Source organism: Anguilla anguilla, chromosome 8 (genome assembly GCF_013347855.1).
Source record: "Anguilla anguilla isolate fAngAng1 chromosome 8, fAngAng1.pri, whole genome shotgun sequence".
Taxonomy (NCBI): Eukaryota; Metazoa; Chordata; class Actinopteri; order Anguilliformes; family Anguillidae; genus Anguilla; species Anguilla anguilla.
In genome coordinates this window covers 42,875,445-42,902,567 of record NC_049208.1, presented here as the reverse complement: position 1 = coordinate 42,902,567, position 27,123 = coordinate 42,875,445, and the positions used below count along the sequence as shown (strand labels likewise).

The 27,123-nt window shown below is 43.0% G+C and overlaps 1 protein-coding gene across 1 annotated transcript in view; it reads right to left on the bottom strand.

Moving 5' to 3' along the window:
• eif3hb (eukaryotic translation initiation factor 3, subunit H, b) overlaps positions 1-27,123 on the bottom strand; it is a 91,655-nt gene that overhangs the window by 8,019 nt on the left and 56,513 nt on the right. The window contains exons 3-6 of the mRNA XM_035430320.1: positions 25,092-25,259; positions 21,478-21,577; positions 14,868-15,017; positions 1,034-1,154 (exon numbers count right to left, since the gene is read on the bottom strand). Coding sequence (XP_035286211.1) covers positions 1,034-1,154; positions 14,868-15,017; positions 21,478-21,577; positions 25,092-25,259 — 539 coding nt within the window. The remainder of the gene's footprint in view (positions 1-1,033; positions 1,155-14,867; positions 15,018-21,477; positions 21,578-25,091; positions 25,260-27,123) is intronic.

The following is a 27,123-nucleotide window of genomic DNA, read 5'->3' as shown; positions in this document are numbered from 1 at the left end:
ACTGGGGCCCCGCGTGTCTGGCCTGCTCTCAGCTGAAGGCTAATTGAATTACGGAGCGATAAGGCGCTGGGCTTTGAAAAGTGGTCCGGAGCCTGCGGTGTTAACAGACGCAAACGCCTCAGCAGCTCTCCCCTACACTCCATTGCATCATGGATGCCCGAAAGCAAACCAGCGCTTATTCAGATGTTACTAATCAATAGGGCACAGTGGGGGGGGGGGGGGGGGGGAGGGCAGGACCCTGGAGCATCACATGCAAAATGGAGGGCATCTTTTATTCCATTCGGGTTTGCCCACCTCCTTGTGAGGAGTCGCGCTGGTTACAAATGTGTATGCTGGAACACGGTAAAAGAAAAGCAGAAGGCTTTTTGACATTTAGTCTGCCAGGGCCATTAGCTTGTCTGTATTGGGTTTGAAACGACACTCAGATCAACTAATGAGAATTTACTTGATTTCTTTCTTTAAGCACGTCTTTTTAAAAGGGACGCAAGTCTGTGGTACAAACTGACAGTCCTGTGCGCTAGAGAGATATTTGGCTCTTCTCCCACAAAGCAAGAAAAGGGAAATCATTCAAGTACTGGGAAATGTACAGACAAAGAGAGAAAACATGGCTGCATCTAATTGCAGCTTCATCTGGGGCAGAATGATCTTTGCATCATTGGGTCCAGGTAAGGCTACATTGCCCAATGTAAGATGGGAGGCCCAGGACTGACAAACACCAAGCTTCTGGTGATAGCTTTCTGAATGAAAGGGTTGAGAATAAGCAGATTTACATTCTATGCCAAAAGATAATGAAGAAAGAACATTCAAGAATGGGTTAACTTTATTGAAAGATGTCTCCATACACATTTAATCAGAACACACCCTCATTACAACAAGCCAGGTCAAATCAAATGGGAAAAACATGGTTGCGAGAGGGAGTGAAAAAGATCATGCAGAGAAAGGCATCCTAACAGCATGAAAGAGGGAGGGACCTTAGACAAGAATCAGGGGGAAGAGAAGAGTGAGAAGAGATGTGCGCATGCGTGTGTGTTACCTGGTGCTTCTGCTGTTGCTGTTTGCTCAGGTTGCGGCTGTAGGTGTTGTACTTGACGATATCCTGGCTCATGTCATCCACCCGGTCCATCAGCATCTGCAAACTCTTCTCCAGGTGGTTACTGTGGGAACAGAGGCAAAAGCAATGTTGACAATAATGCACAAGCACCCATGTGGAGATTAGAAAACGATCACATGAGAATTGAGGAAATATTGACGGAGCGACAGCTTCTTACAGGACAGAAAACACGAATGTGGTTCGGGTGAGCTTTCCAGCTTGGCAGAGATAAATCAGATATTTCCCCATGGCTTGTACATGGACCCATGAGAATGTGGTGCATGACTGCTGCAGCACTGCCCAAGCACTAATCCTGACTTGTCAAGGAGAGTTTCCTTCCTAAACTAAGAACACCCGCAATACCCCACAACCAGAGCCTCTCGGCCAAGCAGCATTGGGTTACTGTGTCAATATCCAATCCATACTGATAGGACCCACTCTGACAGTGAAACCCAAAATTCCTTAGTTTAACGGAATCCACCCTCTCCTGTTTTCCTTCGATCGGTCCCTGTGCAGACCAGAATGAAACCAGATCGCTCGGTCGCTGCGTTCCGTGCGGCAAACGTCCACGTGAGCATCAACAAATAGTTAGCCAGATGTCTGGACACAAAGGGCTCTTTTCTCTCTCGCTTTCCTTGCTGTTTGGTTTTAAACCCTTATCTTAGCCTCTATCAAGAGAAAAAATGTCAACCACTTTAATAGATGTCTTCTAGTTTTTTGGACCACAAAAGGCACAGCTGGAGTCAAACTCCAGCAGGAAAAGAAAGCGAGAGCAACCAAAATGACAAACGGAATAGGCCCAGTTACTGAACCCTCAGAAAGCCAGTACTCTTCAGGCAAAGAATTTTCAAAACATAAAAACAAACCAACAAGCCATGTATAAAGATGAGATTTGCATACATGCATATGCCAATAGATTAAATACCACTGTATACTTTAATATAGGCAGAAGATATTTAAGCAACTAACCCATTTAAAAAGATCGGTGTAAAGCGGAAACAAGTGGATGGTTAGCTACTGTCGATTGACACCGTTTTCTCCAATGTATTTAGAAACTGAAAAACTAAAAACAGATTCAGTATTTATATATCATTTTACCAGTCGCCTTATCAAACATTAACAGAAAGTATTGTGCTAGATCACTGAAAATGATGCTATGTCGCACATAGAAGAGATGCATTCTAACCGGCTGATGTTCTGCTGTCCGCTCAAAGAGACGCTGTCTCTAACAGTCTCACGTGGTGTTCTGAACTCTTAACACTAAAGAGTGAATTCACATGTACCGAACAAACCGTGTCCTCTGCCGAGATCCAGATTGTCACCCGGCCCTGCTCACTCCATTTTATTAAAAAAATCAAGCATTAATCTACATTAGGTAATAATTAGCTGTGATAATATGTAACATTAATCTAAAGCACCACAACCACGAGGTCACTTTTAAAAAGGATAAGGATCAACAGATGCTTGTGGCAAGGACATAACCTGACTGGAAGAAAGGGGGGATGCAACAGTGAAAAAGCAGAGGCTCCCCTCCCTGCGCATTTTTAAAAAAAGTGGTCACATCCCTTACAGTTCACACACTATCACTTCCCTTCCACAGGAACTTATCTGACCCCAAACATGAATGAAATTAGCACACAACATGCAAGAAAAGTCATTAATCATGGTTACAGTGCCGTTGCTTTATGATAGAGTTTATACAAGCTGACAATAGAGAGGCTTGTTTGGAAGTGCATAGCTCAGTAGAGCCTGTGGAAGGGGGGATAAATATCAGCACACTTAATCCAGTCTTTACAGGGAGGGAGCACAGGTCACGTCAGTTCAACTGCATGCTGGAGGCAAAGCCATTGTGTTGGTGTGATCTGTCAAATAATTTTTTTTATGAAAAAGAATGACATTCACACTAATGTGTATCTGACTGACTGACTCTCCTCTGTTCTGGAGTTTGGCAGGGTCTGCAAATGCACAGACAATATCATCACTGTAAATATATCAGTCGTTTTTTTTTTTTAAACATTCTGTGAACTGCTGCTACAGAACAAATTATGTATTTTGCAGACTGTATCTTTTGCCAAAATTCAGGGGGGGGGTGGCGGCGGTGGGGTCTTGTGTGTGTGTGTGTGTGTGTGTGTCCGGGCGCGTGTGTGTGCCTGTGTGTGTGCGCACATGTGTGCTTGTGTGTGCCTGTGTCTGTGTGTGCTTGTGTGTGCTTGTGTGTGCCTGTGTCTGTGTGTGCACGTGTGTGTTTGTGTGTGTGTGTGTGCGCGCGTGTGTGTGTGTGCGTGTGTGTGTGTGTGTGTGTGTGTGTGTGTGCGTGTGCATGCGTGTGTGTGGCCCTGGCCAGCACAGTTTAACTTTCTGTAGAGGCTTTATGAATGAGTGCAGATCCTTCCTGACCCCCGCCCTTTCACAGTGCGCTCTGATTATTCGCTTCAGTCCAACGCACATGCACAGCTCACTAGCGCTCCCAGCTTCATCTGTTTGCACTGGAAAAGGCCTCTTTCATTTCTGTGTGCAGGTACAGCCGAGCGAGGGTCAAAGGAGAACAGGCATAATATGCATTTGTGAGCATGTGAAAACTCGAGTACTGCCATCTTTAACAGTAGGAGCAGCAATACTACTGACTTCACATTGCCCGATTCAATTTTCAGTAAACACAACCGTACTATAATTGAATAACCTTTCCCCCTTTTTTTACGTCAATGAAAAGACTCCCTGTGAGCTTTCCTTTAAACAGAGGGAAAGTCCAATAGCAGACTGATGGTATCAGACAACAGAACAGGGATGTGAAAGACGCGCATTTCTGACCGTCAAATAGTTGCTGTCTGAAAAGGGCAATTACCAACAAATCTTTTTAACTATTTGATGTAGGATACGGCTAAGACCAACATGCCACCACTTGAACCAGCGCAGATCACAAGATTAAAATGTTTTAAAAATAAAAACAACAAGCACAGCTATATTTTTTCCAGAATGACTGCATGCTTTTTCACTTACTGCACAGGTTAATTCATGAGCCAATCTTCAACAAAGGGGCAAGCTATTGTCAAGTAAGACCCGGATTGTCAAGTAAGACTTGGAATAGTTAGTGCTGCCCACACATAGATGGTCATCACAACATTGTCGGACTTGGATAGAAGGTACGGAGAGAGGCAGCTTTTTCACTACATTCAAGTCAAGCCGTGATGGTTTTTTGCACAACAGTACATCGCACAGGAGTTTATTTGGGCTCAACAAATGCCAGTAGGTCCCAGAACACTTCCCTCTACCATGCTTATGGGGGGCAATTAAATCTGTTGTGGTTTCAGCTGGACAGCTGTCACACTGAGATCTCACTATGAAGCTGGATGCTTGTTCGCTGTGATCCCTTGGCCTTGGATTTTTGGTTCTTAGGTGGGTTAACATCATAGATCTTGACATGTGGTATGCAAGTTTGGCAGCCTATTTTTTTGCAACAGTGTTTTCATTGAGCTTTTCAAAATCATTTCACACATCATTCCTTTGCAAGCTGGCTATCTTTTCAACATCACAGTAACTAAAGTGAATGACAGCAAGCCCCGCCCACACCCCCTATAGCCCATTTACAGAAGTGACAGCACTGTTCGGTGATCTTATATTTTGAACAGTTTGAGAATTAAAACAAATTTTTAAAAAATTGATAATTTAATTTAACAATCGACTTGCAACTGACAATCAATGAATCAACAAATCTGTTCACATTCCGACACCAGTACCATCAAAAAAGCCCCCCACCATGCCAAAGCAGTCCAGTGCAAACACCCCAGTCCTTCTTACTGATCTCCACAAATACAATAAGGGTTACAGCTAGAGCCAAATTAATAACATGCAAGAAGCCTTTGAATTACAAAGCCTTAGTGTAAAGCAGGACAGGCTATGTGGGCCTCCGTGTCAGAAAGACAAACACTTACTGCACAAAAACAAAGGAGGGCCTGGGCCTGACCCATCAATGACCGAACAGTTATCAGCCCCAGTGGCCGTGGAAGCCGCCGACGATTGATAAAATCAAACAAAGCAATGATGCTGCAGCTGACATGGAACTGCACCTCTGCACTTCAAAGAAAAGCGATGCTGTAGAAACCAGGACTGAAACACACAGTCACTGATTGATACTGGATTCCCTCAAGTCCAGCAAAAGCGGAATGGCGTATTGAGCTTTCGATGTGCGACGCGCGCAAGGATCGCTGACGAGAAACGCAAAACAGCATTCATGTCGGCGCTGCTGCCCTTTTTAAAAAAAAAAATGTAGCAAGCACTTCTGCAAAAGTTCAAAAGGACACAACATACGAGTACGATTTGGTTAGACGCAACTTTCAAAGAGAGAATTCTGATTTTTGTTTGTAGACTTCGTGTGATAAGGTAACATTTTTAATGCCCTGGTTTTTAAGTTCGTACAAAACTTTCTAGCTCTGTGCATCAAGCATTCACTGGTAAACAAACAACCCTTCAAAGACAGTGCATTTTCCTTAAGGCACCACAAATAAAAGTAAATGAGCAGATTGCTCAGAGATTAAAGCAGACTTAAAACGAAACACATGATGGGATTCCAAAGCAGACAACAGACAAACAAAAGAAGATAAAACAAGGGGGGGATATTGTTCAAAGGAAAATTACTCTGAAGCCACAAATTTCTACATGAATCTTCAGACGTTGCGTAAACAACGCAGGGCTGTATAACGACGGTCTGCCTTCGCACTCATGCAAAAGGCAACGATAAGACTAAAATACGCAGTGCAATCTCAGCTGGCTCTGGGAGATACACAACCTGTGTGCTACAAAACCTGCATCGCAAGGAGCCCTGCTCGTGAACCTCCCCAAGATGCTTCCAGCTCGTAAGAATAATTCTCTCAGTGTGGTTGTCGAAATGCCGACAGAATCGAACAATGGTCACACGGATACGAATACAATATCATTTCCAACATAGCCGCATTTCTAAGGATTTTTTCCCTGCTCTGACTGAAGGGACAACACCACCACAACAAAAAGAAATGACAGATCTTTTGCTTGTGTGTGAGCCTGATTTAACTTTTAGATTAATTCCCCCCCCCCCCCCCCCCTTCCTGCGGTTGGAAGCAGTCAACCCCCGTCCCCACCCTATTAAACAGGGAAAGATTGATGGCACAGCATGGGGACAACGGCACTGGGGACATAAGAGCTCAAGCTGTATCGAGCACAGGCGAGCTCCCAGACAAAAAGGGAGAAACACCCTAAAGCTTATTAGAAGGAAGAAAAGGGGAGCAGGAAGAAAATATGGCCTCTAAAGATTTAAATTCATATAGTAATATGGCATATTTTCTTTTCCCCCCCCCCTTGCCTCAAAACCAGACTTACAGGATTTTCACAGACCCCCACACAAACTGAAACGGTCATAATTCTTTTTTCCCCTCATTTCTCTTGAAAAAAAAATGAATAGGGGAATTCAATTTTTGCTGGTGGATGAGGTCCACTGGCTTGCTGTGCAGCCTTCAGGATTGGCGGCTGAGGGGGGGTTGGGGGGGGGGAGCAGAGAAACAGGGAGGTATTGTGTTGAAAAGGCTGCAATGAGTCCATGTTTGCTTTGGTTTCTAGGGTAACACCAGACTGCAAAGAGATAACTTAAACAGATGTGGAGGCAGGCAAGAAACGAGGGAAAATAAAAGGGGGAAAAAAGCCACTGATAAATCTGTCGTCTCAGAGGATTTTTCTTTTTTTTAATCCTACCCTTTCAAGGTCCAAGTGCACACCCAGCTTGCTGCTAAAACACTTTACGGTGCCAGATGATTTTAGAATAATTATATGCAATTTCTCTCAAAAAATAATAAATGGAAAACTGTTCATAACATTTGTGTTTGGAGAACACTCCTAAGTCTATTATATCTGAAATGTACAGCAACATAGCAAAGTAAACAGTGGGAAACTTGATGCCACGTGGGTAAGCTTTTACCAATTTGCTAATTTGAATAAAACTGTCTGCCTTTCTTTTGGATGGACAAGCGATACATTTTAATATGAGGTTGGCTGAACGGCTAAGATCGTGATTGTGGGGAAGGAGCTTGTGGTCTTCGAAAGGAGAAAAATAATTAGGAATGTATTCTTTCAAGTGCTAAACAGTGCAGAGAACGTCCTTACTTTGATCTGGCAAAACACTGTATGACAGGTCTTGAGTTAAGAGAGACAAATTAAAAAGATAAAATTCCCTTTATAGTCAAGTGGAAGAGACCTTCAAACCTACTTAGCCCTTTGACAATGAGTGGGTAAAATATAGAGATAAAATATTTATTACAAAAACAATCACTGTAACCGCTGTATCACTTCTGTAGATAATTAAAACATGAAAACACCAATAAAAATAAACTAAAACTGGATCTGTTTATTGGCACAAGGTACTTAAGTACAAATTGTTCTCATTTCCACTTCAGTAAAAAACATAAATACTGATGACTGTAATTAACAATTAATTGAGAGACCAAGATTCACCAAGCAAAAATGAGGGTGAAATTGAATGAAGAAATAAAATTCTCTTGGAATGGCAAGAGAAAATTCTCCTCAGAATGGATTCTTCCTTAATTAGGCTGCAGGATCTTCCAAGCCTGCTAAAATCAACATCCTCTTGATGGTTTGCCAATCTAGGCCTGTTCGTGTCCAAATGCAGAAATACAGACAGCCGTCCCCTTTGCCGCTTTCCCTGCCTGCGTCAAATTCCCAGGGGACGTCTCGGTACGGAACCAAACCAAAACAGTTACCTACCAGCTGAATGCTAAATTACAGACTCAGTGAACTCTCTCGGTGAACAGGGAATAGAGCTAAAATGTACATACCTTCAGTCTGCAAATCAGCTCATGTCCTGCATTTCATTTGGGGAAAATAGCTTTCATAAACAAGTATGAATAAAAATAGCTTTTTTATTTTTATTTTTTTAAGAGAATATGCTTTGTCGTTGGCTTCAGTTAGAGATTTTTTTGATCCTGTACAGGGGATGAACAGCACAGGCACGGCCAGCATTGCCAAATATAGAATGTTGGACTATCAATTCTTTGAGACTCAGATGGACTAGAGTGTTCAGAAAAGAGACGAATAAACAGGAAATCACCTGGTGTGTAAATCTGTACTCTGAATGAGAAATTCTTACTGTACCAAACGTGAAGGATACGCACGACTAACTGCCAGATCTGTTAGTCATTCAATCGTCATTCAAACGTGAATATTCAGATGAAAGCCAAACAAAGTATAAAATGTTCAACTCTTGTGCGTAGATGGGTTCATGACCTTGAGGGTAAGAGTCTGAATGAAAATGGTAAGAGTGTATCATGCCCGCCCATCGTGTGTGTGTGATCCATTTGCCACAGCTGGCTGCTAATGTTCATGCTCAAAATATTAGTGTGGGGGTACCACAGGACTGATGGAACATGCAAGCTGTCTGCTATCCAGTCATGTGGTCTTACTTACAAAGATCATGCTTTCAGGACAAAAGATCATTCTGAGCCAGAGACAAAAATGATAGAGAAGTGCCCGGCACACACTGTAATTACATAGCAACATGAGTGCATGCTTGTAGTTCAATTAGATAATGATAATGGAAATTAGTTGGAAAATGTGACTTGACTGGAACATGCTCAAGTACAAAGCGACACAGCCGCTTTTTGTTCAAGTTTAGGTCTTTCAGAAATTTTCCACACTGTGGACGCCTCCATTCCCTCCGCCTGGTAACAGTCTACTTCAGTATTCCACACGGTCTCCTCCCTTAATCTTTGTTTGAGCAACTACAAACAGAACACGTAGCTGGCATTTCAGAATCGGCTTGCCAGGGACAGTGCAAAGACACTGAGGTAAGGTCCTTCTGCTCATCAGAATACAGTACTAGTCCTTGGATGGACCTGCACCTTTGGTTTCTAACCTACAAAATCCTTTACATGCATCCAGTCACCATGAATATAAGATTATTAATAAAGGGAACAATCTGACTGTAGTAAATTTTACAATAGCAGGCACACTATACATCTCATTCCACATTTAGGAATTCTTGAATGTGTTGCACACATCTAATATGAAATGGTCAGTTATTTGTTTACTCATCACATTACTGCAATATGCTGCATTAATATCAGGGGAGCAGAGACAAGCTCTTTTCACTCTGATGTCCACTAGCTGTGCATCAGAGAAATACATTTAGTGTAACTGGCACAGGCAAACTGATGGGGGTTGACTGACAAAAGCAGTCAGACTTTTGCAAATGAAGAGCCATTTAACAAAACCCCTCCCTAACTGACAAACGCTACAGCAAGCCAAGGGGGGGGGGGGGCTGGCAGGTAGAGTCCTGCATAAAGTAGGGTATCCATGGGAACTGCTAGGGGGTGTGCTAAAATATTTCTACAGGTAATATCGCTTATCACATCATATTAATATGCATATCAATACAGTAACGCCCATATCGATATTTTACTCGTCAGCTTGTTTCCTGACCCGTAGTCACTCGGGACAAATATGCATCTATATGTAATTGGGATAACTAAGAGGATTTTGCGTTTTCTCCTTCTTCTTCTGATTCTTATTTTTCCTGCCGCCTATCCCACTAACGAAATGTCTCCCCATTGGACATTTCACCGACACCAGCCAAATCTTCACCTACACGACCCAATCAAAAACGCGCGTACACACGCAAAATACCCATACCTTTTTACCTTTAGTCTTGGGAACGTGGGGTTCTAGGTTCAAGCCCAGCTAGGAACACGTTTCTTCAACCTGCTTTTACCCTCACTAATAATTGTCTACTACTTCTCAATTATTGCTTTTGCACCATATCTACCCACCGTTCACCAAACGTATACACTGCATTATGACGTACGGTCTGCATGTTCAGTTATTAACCAGCTACAATATTGCAGAGCCATATGGATTCAACGGGAGCTCTTCTGTGCTTACTGGCCTGTGTTCTTTAAAACCACGGACAGGTTTGCTAATGATAGCCTATTTCACGCATTGCACAGCTATGTCATGGTGCTGCACTAACAAAGTCACACACTGGTAAACCTCCGGTTGAAGGATTGAATCCCGCCTCGCCCTCTCTTTCCTCTATTTCCTCTTTTACACTAACGTTTTCTTACGCTTATATTTGCTTTACCAAAACTCACTCATGGCCACCCATATGCATTTCATGACGGCAAAAGTATTCCTTTTATTAAAAAAGTTACACCAGTTCACCACTGTGCCATTTCTACTAACTATATTTCTTCACTTGGCTACCCTACAAAACCTTCTTATCAGCAAACGCCACGTTTCTACATTCATGTTACCTCGCCCTGTTCTCTATCTAGCCACATACAAACAATTACTACGCATGTACGTTCTGCAATTCCCCATTAAAACATTACATTTAAAATCATGACTCACTCATAATTATAACTACTAGTACTAAACATGACAAAAGCACATCAGTGCAATAGATTTCACACGTTACTTAACCCTCCACTTTAACGATCAATGCTTTCTACAGACTGTTATATAGCCTATACCGTTCAATAAGAAACTAAGCTCGCTCATGGTCACTTCATTTACTTTGCACTATAGTCTGTGATCATGTCAACCTTCACCTAGATGCCCATTCTGCTAAAAACATATTGTTTCAACTACGCAATTTCATCATTTCTCCTAATTTATCTCACACTGTTGTTATTTTCTCATATGCAAAGCCTGCTGGGACATATGCGCCTGCTCCTATTCTCCACTATCAAGTTTTCCGGTTCTAGCTTAGCAAAACAGCGAAGAGGATTCCTACCTGCAGATAAGCCTATCAAAATACCTTATAAACCTTACAAACACTAAAAGTGCATCTCCACAAAATAACAGACAACGGAGCAGGACAGAAGGGTACACAAGTTGCGACCTAGGGAGCTCTAATTCTACGGGCTTGCTGATTCTTTTGTCCATCAAGGCTCGTTGGATGGCCGTCAGATCCGTGAGTACATACACTGGCCATATTTCACCGGCGCTTCTGATGCGTTTACACTTACGCCACCGCACCCTTTGTCACAGCCACTGTTTTACATAGATAGCAAACCGAAACTGCTAAACGGTACACACTCATCAGACTGTACAAATTCACACAAGGATAGCCATAATCCACAACCGTTTCTTACAGGGTCACTTCGCATTTCTCACTCTCATAATAAAACGCTTTGCAAAAAGAAATGATCTCTCATAAAAAACACGTTTTGAACGTACAAAAATGCCAAGTTACTCACACATACAAGACATACACCGTCTATAACTCATTCATTCAGACTGCCAAAATCCAGGCCTGCCGTTAAAAGTATTGATATTAAAATGAGGCCAAATTACGGTACTACAAACAATATAGGCTATCTTGCCTCGCCGAAATTAAATAAAATGTATTCCAAAGCAATGCTACCCAATATTTCCTCAATTCTTTCAAGTCACTTGGCCCTGTGTTTTGTAATCTTACCATTTTACGATCTGACACAATGCAAACTTTGTGTCAGATCAAAGTGTCAAATATTTCGAATTGCCTCATGGAACACATTGAAATTCATGTGGAAAACTGCTGGTCAGTAACTACAGGAAGCACATTTCTCCAGAAAGCATATGTTTATACTTGCTTCTGAACTGAATTTCAGTAAATGTACAAGTGATTGTATATTTGTTACATACAATAAATACTGCATGTAAAATACATATTGTACATACATAGACAACTTCTTTATCCCCATGGGGACATTTCCCTCGCAGCATGTTACATTCACATTTATGAACAGACATTTATACCAAGACACATACAATCATTCACGCAACAGAAAGGCTGGGCAGCGAAATACATAGATACCAATACAAATTGGACATATAGACACCTATTCAATCAATCTTGACTGTGAGAAAGCCATCCACACAAATGTTTGGCCTGTCCATGTACTGCAAGCTTATACACACAGGGCCAAGTGACTTGAAAGAATTGAGGAAATATTGGGTAGCATTGCTTTGGAATACATTTTATTTAATTTCGGCGAGGCAAGATAGCCTATATTGTTTGTAGTACCGTAACTTGGCGTCATTTTGATATCAATACTTTTAATGGCAGGCCTGGATTTTGGCAGTCTGAATGAATTAGTTATAGACAGTGTATGTCTTGTATGTGTGAGTAACTTTTTTGTACGTTGAAAACTTTTTTTATGAGATTCCTATTACTGTGAATAGCAATAGCCTACACAGCATAGCTACGTTGTGTGCAGTCAAGAGGACATTGGGAGCTTGATCGCAGCTAACGTTACAACTAGCGCTTGCCAGGCTCAAAGCAGATGTGTGGAGGCATTTCAGCTTTTAAGCTTGATGTGAGTATCGCAGTATGTTACGTACAAATGAAATACAGCGGCAATACTAAAAACCTCCGAATTCACATCTCAAGGCATCATCCGGATGAGCCAACAGTCAGCGAGTTAGATCAATGAAAACCTCTCAAAGCAAAAAAAAGCAAGGCTTTTCAGACAAAATTTCCAGCAACCTCCATACGTTCGGAGAACTTCTTTTTTTTTTTTCTTGAGAAAAAAAAGTCGCTTTTAAGTTTTATTAGATTTGTGGCCATATAGCATAGTGGAGAATGAGGGTTTCAGAAGTGACTCAATGAATTTCAGTCACATCAATCCACAAACTCATCAATCCATCAGCACAGCAAAGAGAGTAGCACATTAGCCAAGATGGAACAGTGCATACAAAATGTTCGAGCGGTTCCTGGACCAACAGACAGCAGAGTGTGTGACAAGTAAAAAGTGGGAAATGATTTAAAATGGATTTTTATTTGCTGTTTTTTTCCCCCAAACAATACAGCACTAGTTTGTAGCCTATAAAATTATGGCTTTTTTCCTGAACAAAAACCTTTCAAAACTCGGTAAGGAAACTTTCAAGCGAAGTTGAAAATTATGCTGAAAATGAATCCTATAAAAAACAATGGAAAACATTTTTTTGTAAACCAAGACTGTAGCCTATAAAATGAAGTTGTAATTATTTAAGTTTTTGTTATGACCCAGTGCTCTAGGGCTATAGCCTCCTTGGTTACATCTACAATGGAAATAAATGAACTGTTCTTTGAAAATTTCAGTGAGATTTTCTTTGAAGAAAAAAAGAAGGAAAAAAACCCCTGCAATGTACTGTATCAGGCAACGTATCATTTTGTGATGATCGTATCCGGATACGCATGGCATTGTGAAAGGCCTGCCCTATTGCCAATGGAAAAAAACACTAAAAATACAGTAGGAAGGCTGATGAAGCCCTGCGTATGAGTGGCTGGGAAGTGGAATGGCTCAGGGCTGGGCAGGGCAGGTCCATTTGAATTATGCAATAACAAAAATAATTCCCCAAACTTTTCTGAGCCTTAAAATTATTTTTCCGTGTGTGCGCGCATAAGTGTAAGCGTGCGTCCGTCCGTGGCATGTGTGAGCAGGGGGTTAGGCTGTTCTAGACAATACAGCAATACTGAATAAACTTCCCAAAAGCGTACTTTTTAAAACAATTTCAACAATCTCTTATGACTTATAATTATATGTCAGACCTGTCTGTCCAGTGTGGAGGGTATTGGTGGAAAGGCTTATTTTTTTTTTATCCCTATGCCATTTTCTTATTGAAGTCTTCAATAAGTAAGTGTCATGGAAAAAGTGAGAAATGTTAATGGGATTCGTTCTGCAGGTTTTACAAGCTGCAGTGACATTTCATTCATTAAAAAAGGCGGATAATGGTTAATAATACCAAGACATGTGCACAGGCCTACAGTACATGTAGAACATTTGGAGGCTTGTCCAACCTTTGCCAGACATTTTCAAAAATGCGTACTCATTTTCGACGGCACGGCAGTCTTCATTCACTGCACATTCCACACTCTGCTCAGAAAAAATGTTTCATAAGCGAAGAACTGCTTTATTTGTTCGGCAAACCTTTGGCTCAGTCAATATTAAAATACTCATTTTCCATGGCACCGCATTCTATATTCGCTGCGTCCAATCTCAGAAAAAAAATTTCATAAACTGTAAGAGGTGGGGATATTGTGTAAAAGGCCCATATGATGACAGGCAGCGGGGCGAGGTCAGGGTTACTTTAGTGCGGGTCAGGTGGACTGCAGGCACCGTTTCTTTTTTGAGATGTTTGGTCTCAGAATTAATAAGCCAGGAAAAAAAGGACCTGTGCAGGACTCTACTGCCAGCCATAGTCAGCACTGGTCCCGGCAAGATTAGAAACCAGACCATAGGTGCAATGCACCACGCTATACTGCAAATCCATGCTTTAGTAAGGAGTGTATGCTACAGTGAAGGCCATACGTTAGCAGGAAGTGTAGAATACACTATACAAACGATACAAAAACTCAAACTTGCATTTGAATGAATCTCTATGGGAATTGGGGGGTGGGGCTAGATTCAGATGTAAATTATGCTGATACAATATGAAGCACATTTGTTGGCTAAATGGCTTTAAGTCATCAAGGGTCCAAGGTATCAAATGAGCCTCAAACCACCGTGCTGCTGCCAGATATGCAGTAGATACTACAAGCGTTGTTTCACCTGATTAATTTTCAAAATATCCAATCCAATGATCCATTTTTGTTTGAGTGAATACAAAAATCCGGCATTAGTAGTTAGTAGCACACTGAACTGCAGTTCTTTAGCAAGAAGAGCCACTCTGTAGCCTCCAGTTGGGCATTTTAGAAGGAAGTGATACACAGACGTGGAGAACAAGAGGAAAAATGTGAGACTGGGCAAAGACAGGGGCATGAGGCAGGGACACTGACCTGCTGGACAGGTTGAGCAGCTCGTGTTTGTCTGCCACCGTGGACTTCTCCTCCAGCTCCCACATCAGCACGTTGATCAGGTGGGAGTTCTTAATGACGATCGGCACCTCCTCAAACATGTGCTCGAACCCGATGTTCGCTTTCTTCAGCCTGCGGACGAGAAGACGAGCAACAAACTCAGTGGAAACCTACAAACTGCACCCGTTTGTGGACTGCGGGGGGGTGGGGTGGGACTTTTGTGTTTGTATTTGTCTTTATACAAGTCATACATTCTCAAAACTGATCGACTGTCTGGATTAATGAGTTTGGATGTGTCCTGTCTGTATGGCCAATGCTGAATGCGATTGGTATTCAAAACCAAACAACATGGTTATTGGTTATTGTTTTTTGTGTACTCACTCATGGGCCAGCAACTGCATTATCGCTGCCTGATGCAGTGATAAGCACAGATGCAGGCAAGACACGTACAGCTTAATAAAGCCCTTTCATATGAATAAAGCACCCCTGACACAAATGTAAATAAGAAATAGAGGCAGTAAGAGCTAATGCTAATGTTGCTGCCGCGATGTGCATAGCGCCAAGGCCTGGCCATGCTCCCTTACGCGTCTGAGGGAAGGGAGGGCCATGACTTTTTAATTTAGAACATCTCGAGTTTCCAGACCCCGCAAAGCTACTCAGATTAGCTTCATCGCTCACATACAGGAAGGCACACACCTCTCTGGGTCTCCCAGTCTCAAAGCGGGGTGGGGAGGGGGGGGGAGGGTTATTACTTACAGCTTCCTTCAGCATTTGAATGAGGGAAAGACAGAGTGCGTGCGACACTGGGAGACGGCGCTGAGGGGAGGGGGGGAGGCAGAGACGGAGAGTGAGGGAGGGGTGCTCTGTCAGAGTGCTGTCAGATTCGGCCCCAGAATGCTGGCATCCAGCGATCCCTGCAGGACGGGGGGGGGGGTGGCAGGCGTGTGAGCGGGGCACCAGCGCATTTGCACCCCCCCACAGAGGCACGGGCACACTGCAGTGACACAGGCTTCATCTTCAGCATCTCTATTTACCCACCACCAATTTTACTACAATCAAACTCATCACCATCCCCTTCGCTCCGCAAAAAATTATGCAGACAATATTCTGCAGCAGTAAAAATGTGCAATATTCATAAAAGTTCTTAATAAAGCATAAGCCTTTGAAAGCCTGGCATGCCTGAATGAATAATATATACAAAGAAATTATATTATAATTAAAGTTATTTAATATTTTGTTTTAGTTTCAACCTCACAAACAGGGTCTAATTACACCTGTGGGGTATGGAGACAGGCATACACACAGACATGTGACGAGCATAGGCCCGCATACACGCAAAGGCACACAGACATGCATACACGCAAGGGCACACAGACACACACACACGCAAAGGCACACAGACATGCATACAAGCAAAGGCACATAGACATGCATACACGCAAAGGCACAGAGACATGCATACACGCAAAGGCACACAGACATGCATACACGCAAAGGCACACAGGCATGCATACACGCAAGGGCACACAGACATGCATACACGCAAAGGCACACAGGCACACATAGACGCAAAGGCACATAGACACGCATACATGCAAAGGCACACAGGCACGCATACACGGAAAGGCACACAGACACACGCACACGCAAAGGCACATAGACACGCATACACGCAAAGGCACACAGGCCCACACACATGCAAAGGGACATAGGTACACACACACGCAAAGGCACATAGACATGCATACAGGCAAAGGCACAGAGACACGCATACACACATACACGCAAAGGGACATAGGTACACACGCACGCAAAGGCACATAGACACGCATACACGCAAAGGCACACAGGCCCACACACACGCAAAGGCACACGGGCCCACACACACACAAAGGCACATGGGCCCACACATACGCAAAGGCACACAGGCCCACACACACACACAGGCACACAGGCCCACACACACACACACAGGCACACAGGCCCACACACACGCACAGGCACACAGGCCCACACACACACGCAAAGGCACACAGGCCCTCACACACACGCACACGCAAAGGCACACAGGCCCACACGCACACGCAAAGGCACACAGGCCCACACACACACGCACACGCAAAGGCACACAGGACCACACACCCACTCAAAGGCACATAGGCCCACACACACACGCAAGGGCACACAGACCCACACACACGCAAAGCCACAAAGACCCATACACACACAAAGGCACACAGGCCAGACGTGATCTTTTCATGGCTGTTCTTTCAAAAAAAAATTATCCTGAGGGGGCTTGTTTCTGGACCCCCCTAGAGGATAGTGGTTCTCAAGGTCCATGCTGCTGCCCCCCCCCCCCCCCGCCACCTCAATATTAAAACTAAAGTTATGCCCTTGACCCCCATATTCCATTTCCATCCCATTTACCATATGAGAACTCAAATTCTACCAGGAGTCCCTCCCACCCTTCAGTCATGCCCTATGACACTCCACCCAGACAACCCATGGTAGGTCACACGTTCCTGGGTCAGGTAAGAATCCTCCATTCAATACAAGATGAAAACTTTACACCAGTAAGACCCCAAAGAGAATGCCATTATTGCATAACGTGAACACTCCGGCAGGACGACAGACAGAAGGTCTTTTTGTGATGGAGAGATGGAGAAATGCGGTTCTCGCTTAGTCCTTATTGTTCACATAGACCCTAACGCCATTTTCCTTTTGAGCTTCAGAAAGAAAAAGAATTAATGGTTCTCTGACAGTGCTACTTGAAAGAATCTGTCAGTTAACAGAAGAGGTCATACTCAAACCATATTTTCAGTGAAGTGACGCCTCGCACAGATGATTTTCAAACACCAAGCACCAAGGCTATAAGCACATCTAAATGAAGGATAGAATAATAAGGCTACACAGTAGGCTTCTTGTATGGCTAAGCGCTAAAGACTATGCAGAATGATATGTACCCATTTTGACTGTAATTACAGGTATGTAAAAGTACTTACAAACTTGACACTAAACAGAAGGAATTACAGAAAGAGAATTACATACAAGGAAACAATGTGCACTAGCATTCACAAAGAGTCTTTGTTGGATGAACATCAAAAACATTAATTCAACTTGTGGCCTACAGCCTTCTAATACAAAGAAGAGTCGCCTTTCTCACTGCCATTCAAACTCCAACCTTTCTGATGTATTCACGTGGGTGTGAAGAAATATTTCACATCTTGAATCTGTACAAAACTGGAGATCAATGTTTGTATAGACCCTACATACAAATACACCACTATGAATTGCACTCCAATGAGCAGTCGGCTAACTGAAAGCAAATTCATTTTTCTCTCCCCTAACCTCCCCCACCCACCGCCTTACAACCCTATGAGCCAGCGGCGCATGTTCGAAACAGGAATACAGTTAAATCATGTTCAATTACAAATATTCTTTCAGCTAGGAAATGGTTCAGTATCCTAAATGGAAAAAATATACAGCAGAACCTCAGATATGAACCCTTTAGGAACTGCAGTTGTTTGGGCCTCTGAAAAGCACAGAATAATTACTTTCATTACTCACGCCTTTTGAGCAGATTTTTCCCAGTTTTTTTATTTAGTTTTATTTTTTATTCCCAATTCTAGCAGGACTCCTCAACGACAACACCCATCGCGATCCTGAACACCAGCAACAAGCACTAGCCCTCCAGCAATGCCAGCAAAGCAAGCCATCACTCTTTTCTCCCACTTGGTTTGTTGTGACTAGTTACTAGGCAAAGTAACACACTTTGAGGAGACCGCCATTTTGTCAGAATCAGAGCTTATGCAGCGCTGCAATGCCAGCCAGGGGAGATGAGGGAGAAAAAACCCAGAATGTTCGCTCCGCGGGGATGCAGCCAACTTTGTTCCTGGGGCGGCCCGTCACCCGCCGCCAAATGAACCCGCGAGCGTAGAACCGGCGCTGGAGTGCCCTGCCCTGCACCGGCACCTGGTGCCTTTACTGGCTGCATCGGCTGGACACCCTGCCTGCCTTATTTTTTTAAACAGGCTGTCATTTCACTGCTATAGATGCTTTTATGAGATAATGCCCAAATAAAACAAGCCTAAAGGAGGATTTCATTAGAACATTAATTCCTCTTCTGTTAGCTGCGCGAAAGAGCCGACACAGCATAACATTTCTGCATTCGCTACTGTCCTGCATTCCTAAAAACAAAAACATTAACTGGAGAATTGATGTGTGTGGATTCCAGAGAAATGGAAAACTAATGAGCAAAATTTTAGTAGAATACTGCAAATGGACTGTTCGTTCAAAGCAACTAAGGGACAATTCTAGCCATATCATACAAGACATCTCATCAGTGATCGACAAACATTCTGGTCAACAATCTGTGTCTAGCCCTCCTAATTAATAAAAGCATCAGACATGAACCACTTTTATGGATGCATTATTTTATTCAAGAAGAGTAAAATGTGTTGAAAATGAATGCAACGTGCTTATCCAGGTTTTTAAGCAATGGGAACTTTGTTTCCAATTAAAGCTCCCTTTTGGCATCAATGATAGTAACTGAAAATCTATTTTAATAAGGATGTTGATGGTGTAACATTATGTCTGGGTTTATATCTCAATTGACTGGTCAGATGTTTGAATCTCTGAGGTCCTGTTGTACAAGGAAATATCGGCACCTATTTTAACAGAGCATCAACTTAGTGCAGCTTGTTTTTACACATAATTTATACCTGCATGTGCCATTAATTACATTAACCATTTGATGCAATAGTGAAAAACTATTTCTGGGTATGACATTGTCATAAGGGCATGAAACCAAGACAACACTTTTTTTTTTTGTTGCTGATGCAAATGCATGGCGCACGCACACTGCGTTATAAAAGCACTGCAAATTGCACATATTTAAAACATAATTTGTAGAACTATTGACCCTAACTGCCAAAAATGCAGTGATGAGAAAGATTTCCCTAGGCAAAGCTGGCATACAACAAAACCGCCCGGTCGAATGAGCAGAACTGAACCGTGAAGAATAATCATTAGATCCAGAAAACAGACTGGGGAAGAAAACCGTCTATCAGCGCATTCCCTGGCACCGGTGCTCTGAGACCCCCCCCCCCCCCCCCACCCCGAGTTAAACCACTGAGCTCATCACCGCAGTCGTCTCCAAGTACACACCGACCCTCACTTTAACTGAAGCTGGGGTTTTTCCTGCAAAGTCACGTAGTCGTGTTGGTACAGTTAGCAGTGGATTTCTCAGTGTGTTAGCATCTCTAGTTTGGAGGAAGAATCACGTTCTGACTGAGCATGCATTTTGACAACTGCAAGTGGCTCTCAAAGGATGTACTAAAGCCATATAGCATCTGCACTTTGGAGAACATGGACAAAATCATGAAATTTAATACTTAAGCAAGTGAGCTTTAAATACTGAAACTGGTCACGAGTTAGTTCAGCTCTGAAGAGCTGCTGCGTCACGCACTGTTTCCAGTCAAATATACTGACTGCATTTACAGCCATTAGCCATACTTTTGTCACCGCTACACTGGAAATCATAACATTTTCTCCTTTTCATGAAATTCTTTTGAGCGTGATATTGAGAAACAATGCAATTTATATCTTGTGTATTTATATATAATAGTTTGGCTACTCAGTCAAGTAAAAACATTAAAGATTAAAAGGAGAATCAGGCAACATTACCTGTATGGTAAGAGAATAAATAACATAGAATTCTGAACTGCAATCCAACTGATAGCGGTTTTATAAATCTGTGGTCTGGTGATCTTCAGAAAGATCAGCCTGTCAGGAAGCTGTGCATGTATCAGTCAGCCTCCCTACTGGAGCAGCACAGGGCCTTACCCACAATGCAGGTGTTCTCAATGTATCAGTCACCCTCTCTGCTGGAGCACCACAGGGCGTTACCCATAATGCAGGTATTCTCAATGCATCAGTCACAACAGATGAATTTTTTACTTTGATGTTATGTTGCCGCTTGGGTATTAACTTGCATACCGAACATTTAAAACATGTTCTGTCATTGCCATTGTTATGAAAGGAAAAACCTGCTCTACTTCCTCAAAAAAAAAAACAGCTAGAGTGGGTGGTGGATCATCAGTTTAATGTATATTTACAAATGAGAAGGACAGCACTGAATAATGAACAATGCACCTTGCCAGTCATAAGTCATTGCCACACTTTCAAACCAAAGACTGACAAAATACAGAAATAAACAAACTGCATACATCATCAGCATACAAACAACTCCCAACAAGGAGGGCTTAGTTTTATAAATTGGGTACATCATTGTGAACACACTATTTTAGGTCACAGACACTAAAAAACTGGGGTCCGGGAAAGCTGAAGACTATAGGTTTTTGTTTTTATCCGAGGGTCTCCTAGACCAGGGTGGCAGACCTCTATGATCTATGATAAACTTAAAAATAATACTCAGTGCTCAGATATATGAAGGGACAGACCCGATATAGCCCATCGAGAAAAGGAACACTACCATGTTTCTTTGCAAGCAACTTGACAGAACGGGTGTGGGGGGGGGGGGGGGGGGGGTGGGGGGGGGGAAGTTGGTGGTGGGGAGAGGGACCACACTTACCCCTCGGGCGAGAAGTCCTTCTCCTTGCAGATCTCCATCAGCTTAGGCGTCAGTCTGTATGCCTTCAGGCACAGTGAGCCCTGTGCAGTCTTGATTGGGTCTGAGCAAAAGGTGAGGAAAAAAGCAGAGGTGAGACAGTCACATATCAGCTAAACCCTTACCAGTCTTCACAACTCGCTATTGCAGCGGTTTCATAGTGTACTCATGGTAAGCCTGGCCCCTTGTTAAGCACCTCTGGCACAGGTGCCCCCTCAACTTAGTCTTCGCAAAAACTGTGCATCTAGCACACGCCCACGTGGGAACCTTCTTAACCACGTCTACATTTCTTAGTCTGCCTTGAAACTGGTTCAAGCAAGAAAGTGAAGTGAGCCATTAAACTGTCAATCAATGTCATGGCTCTTCACACTGAATGCTTAAAATAGCGGAAAAACAAAACGTGCTGCAAGCTTTTCACGACCCAAATGCAATGCATGAATAAAATCTAAACGCAAGTCCGTGGGTCTGTAAGGGCACATGTAGATGTAACCATATGGAAAGGGCCAGCAGATTTGTAAGTGAGTCGCAGTGGATTAATTCTGCTGTCAGGGAAAGGACATTTTCTGTCTAAAAGGCTTTATTAACCTTCCAGCAAAGCTCAGCACAACTGTCACTCATGCTTGCCTACTGACACATAAGGAAAAGATTCTTAAATTCCCCACATTTTCCCCCTTTCTTCCCATTAAATACTATCAGTCACCCCGGAACCGCGTGAAATAGCGGAGGCACTCCATCGCAGTGTTCCGCTTCTGGATTCGCAGGGAACTCAAATGATGTAAAGGTCAAAAGTCAACATTTTATCTGAGAAGACAGATTTCAAAAATCAAGAAAGATGTGATGATTAAAACAGACAAAAGACACTAAATTGGCTGTGGGCTGCCTGATGCTGTAAATCTTTAGTTGAGAGCTGCCTTTTAAAAATCTCTTCCGGACCTAAAAATCAAAAAGCTTATCACTTACCCCTGTATTGTACAGCATGCTTTCAGATAAATGCAGCTCACACGGGGTTGGGGTTTGTGTAATGCTTCTTTTTTTTCTGTCCGTTTGATTAATTTGTCATTCGTGACTTACTGTGATACGCCCAAGTGACTTCTGACTGTCGCATTAGTGAAACATTGGCTCATTTTTCAGAGGCAATCGTACATGTGACAGTGATTTCACCGGCATAATGTCAAACCTGGTGAACATCAACACAGGTAGAGCACACACAGGAACCAATAAGCCTCATTTACCAAGGAGCCCACCTGACTGCGTGGCACTTTGCTGAAGAGAACACCGTTGTTGCGACCAGGCATTTATAAACCGAAACATAAAAAAACGATGACAAAGATGGAGTGCGATGAGGTGTAGATCTCGGCAGGGCGCTTAGAGTTGCCCCCAAACCCTGAATTTTCACTGCCACTCACAACCACCATTCCTTTATAGGCATAATCATAGCCACACCACAACAACAGAAATAGTTCATATAACCCTATTCTTACATGTAAGTTTTTGGCCCTTGTATTAGTTTTATCATAATCATCACATTACCATGTTAATGAGGTTTTGATATTTAATGTAACCCCATCTGAGGAAAAAACGAATAATTACATCATTCACAAGCTTCATTGCGTTGGTTTATTTCCACAGTTTTTTTGTTTTGGTAAGGGGTGTGGAGCACTAGTTGAGCTTAAAAGAAAATCCTGATCTCTGCTGGATGAACAGAGTGCGTACCCAGGGGAGCCAGCCAACTGGCATGTCCAGAGGCTCGGCGGCAGGACGGACAGGGGAGTCTTTACTTCCTCAGCAGAAAACGCCGTCATTCTTCCCTCAGCAGAAGGAGCTCTCTTCCAGCTCCACAGACGCATTATTGATAGGCAGTTGACAGAGTAGCTTGTATTAAGAATGACAAATGACTGAAGAACATGAGCCTGTAGCCAGTCAGAGCTGTTCTACAGGGCTGGCACCATCTGTCTGTCAGTGTGGTGCAGCAGGGGCGAGGATGTGGAGGAGAGGGAGGGGAGGTAGAGCTTGTGTCTGTCAGTGTGAGGGAGGGAGAGGGTATGGGATAGGGAGCAGAGTGTCAGTGTGAGGAAGGGAGAGGGTATGGGATAGGGAGTGGAGTCTGTCAGTGTGAGGGAGGGAGAGGGTATGGGATAGGGAGTAGAGTGTGTCAGTGTGACGGAGGGAGAGGGTAAGGGATAGGGAGTAGAGTGTCAGTGTGTGGGAGGGAGAGGGTATGGGATAGGGAGCAGAGTCTGTTAGTGTGAGGGAGGGAGAGGGTATGGGATAGGGAGTAGAATGTGTTAGTGTGTAGGAGGGAGAGGGTATGGGATAGGGAGCAGAGTCTGTTAGTGTGAGGGAGGGAGAGGGTAAGGGATAGGGAGTAGAATGTGTTAGTGTGTGGGAGGGAGAGGGTATCGGATAGGGAGTAGAGTGTGTCAGTGTGAGGGAGGGAGAGGGTATGGGATAGGGAGTAAAGTCTGTTAGTGTGAGGGAGGGAGAGGGTATGGGATAGGGAATAGTCTGTTAGTGTGGGAGTAAATGTTTGGGCAGGTTGCTATAAATGTGACCAAACAGCACCTGGCCATATCTTCCATTATACCTCCTCCCTATTGAGCTTGGAAAATTCAAGAATGGTGGGCAGAGGCTAAGAAAACAAACAAAAAAGGAAAATTACAGAAAATGGTCTCGGGTAACAGTGAGCTGGTTTGATACTAATATTCACTGCAGCTTGTGCGGCAAAATTTTTAAAGAGAGGAAAATGACCTAAAGCTCTGATACGCCACACATCTGGTGTGGGGGAGAGGGAGGGAGAGAGGAAACTTACTGACAGGACTGTGCAGGGGGGGCGGCGGGGGTGGCTGCTAAAAACAGTTAAGGTTTTGTGTGTGCCCCCAACCCCCACGCATAACCCTCCCCCCAAACTTTTTTTAATCAGAGCTTATAAATGGGACTTGCTGGCAGGGGGTGAGAGCGGGGGTGCTTTCGGGGGGTGGTAGGGCAATATGTCGTAACTATACGGTCGCATACTAAGTGAGGTTCCAGAGGTGCAGTTTTCTTTGACATCTGGTCGGGTTCCACAAACCATCAAGTGAGAGAGGAGGGAATGGGGGTGGGGGGACTTGTTGGAAAGAGGAATAAAAATGAAGCAGCTACTCAGGCATTCCAAAATGTACACATCAGGGCTCTGATAGCAAGAAAAATAAACAGCGAGAAGGAAACCCTGTCTAGACTGGGCTGCTGCTGCGCCTGAGACAGACACTGGGCTGGTATTTACACAGAGGGAACTGCCAAGCCTGCCCACAGAGGTAGGGCCAGCACGGCAGGGAGGGCCTGAAAGAAAGGGGATAGGAGGAAGGCTCAGCAGACCATGAAGACAAAAAAAGGAGGATGGACCAAAAAGAAATGTGGAAAGATGCAAAAGAATAAATATGAAAGTAAATAGGCTGTGCAGAGAGGGCTTTCCGAACGGAGGAGGGGAGTGGGGAGGGGCAACAGTACTAAAGTAAAGCGAACAGAACTGACAGAAATCTCCGAGCGCTGCTCATTAGCTGCGCACGGACGGGCGAGCAGATTAGATTTTGAGACAGCCGTACCGTAGATGAGCACCACTGACTCCTCGATGGCGTGCTGGTAGCTGAACTGGGAGTCCAGCAGGGCCCGGCTGACGAAGGAGCCGTAGTAAGTGGACTGGTACCAGCCCACATGCAGGTGGTCAATGTTGACGTGACGCAGGCTGCGCATCATCTCCATCTGGTACTGAACTGGAGGAAAGGAGGACACAAAACAGTTACAAAAGATAAAGCAACAACTGTGGACAACCCTCCTTATGCTCTGGTTAAAAACACGCCGTTGGCCAATTTGGCTTAGAGAAAAATTAATTTAACTAAACCACCTATTTCTACCCTTCCCCTCATTCAAAATGAAAATATATAATATCTGACAGGAGGGATGGTGATGCAAGCAAGAAATTATAGCAGGCTGTCAAGCATTGGCTTAGCCCATTTGGCTCACTTCTACTTCTCAACCTCATGTACTGTTCTACATCACCCTCATCCATGCTGGACTCCATTTCTTTCTCTGACTGAAACTCCTTATTTGTTCTGCCTAGTTGCCTGGTTACCAGACCAATTTGCTAGCTGCATGAAATAATCCATATCAAGTTCCACACATAAAGAACAGCACAAATAGTACCCAGACAAATTCCAAGGTGCAAAATGGTACTGGGAGTAGTAATAGCAGCAGAATATTGATAGCAGATGACGATTAAATTAAAAGATTGCCTTTTTTATTAGAAGGTGAAGATAAAGCTTTTTCTAAATCAATGAATATTGCATCACTTATTTGACCTGTGTTTAGGGCTTGACAAATATGTTCTGTAAAATATAATATTGCAGTCATAGCGGATCTTTTAGAACAAAAACCAAACTGATAATTACTAAGATATTTATTTTCCAGATATCGAAGTTGATTCGCCAAGATTTTTGAAAAGAAATTTTGACATAACTGGGAGAATTGATGTTGGTCTGTATTTAGAAATGATTGTGGGATACTCAAATATATACATTGGAGGAATCGGGGACTGTTACCATTGCATGGGAAACACTGATTTTGTTATGCAGATATTTATAAGATGGTGTATAATGGGGAGAAATGTATCAATATGAGAGTTAAATTCTAGATTCACTTCTTGAATATCTAATGCAGTAGATTTATTTAAAGAATGAATGATATCTAGTAATGAGTCCTGGGACCTTGTCAAAGGAGAACAAATTGTTGGGTTCGGTCAGTTTTGAGGTCATGAATTGCATTAGTGGAGTGTCAAATTCAGACAAGTTCTTGGACTGAAGTAATAGCTATACCATTAAAGACACATGCAAGTTTTAGGGGCTCAGATAGTAAGAGCTCATCAGTAACAATACTAATCTTGCTTTGACTTCCCCCATCAGATCTACCCATAATCAAATTTCAGATTGTCCACAGCGTTTTGGGATTAGAAGCTGCTCCTAATGAGAGTGTTTGATAATAGTTGGATTTTTCCTTTCATAGTTCAGTTCACATATTTTTCATTTGTTGAATGTTTATCTTCCTTAGGTCTGGTAGTGTGATATTTCCTCATGCTTTTATCTTTTATACTTTGAGAATATTCAACATTTCTCAGGTTTATCGATGGGAGGGAACATAGTCTTTCTCTGATTTTAATGGTTTTTAGATATTTACTTTCAATATTGTCCATATTTGTATGTATTTAAGAGAAAACGCAGCCAGGGTTTATGAGTGTGATTCAGTAGTCACGTTTATGTTGGCACTGTCATTTTTACTGGCCTGTTTTTTTTATTTGGTATTTTCGGTAGATGGACTGATTTATGTCCTTCGTATTTTTTATTTTTTTATTTATATTTTTTTTTACAAATCTCCTCATGGCAAAAGTCATATAATGATCAGTGAAAGCCAGTTGAACTGCTCCATGAATTTTGTATTTTCCTGATTTGTTCTTAAAAATAAGATCTAAAGTTGAACTGCATGTTACATACACTTGTTTTTTCTAAAATTAGTTGTTCCAGCCACTTGTTCAATTATTCCTTCAATGGATTTGTGGTGGCATCAGACCAGTTTAAGTTGAAATCT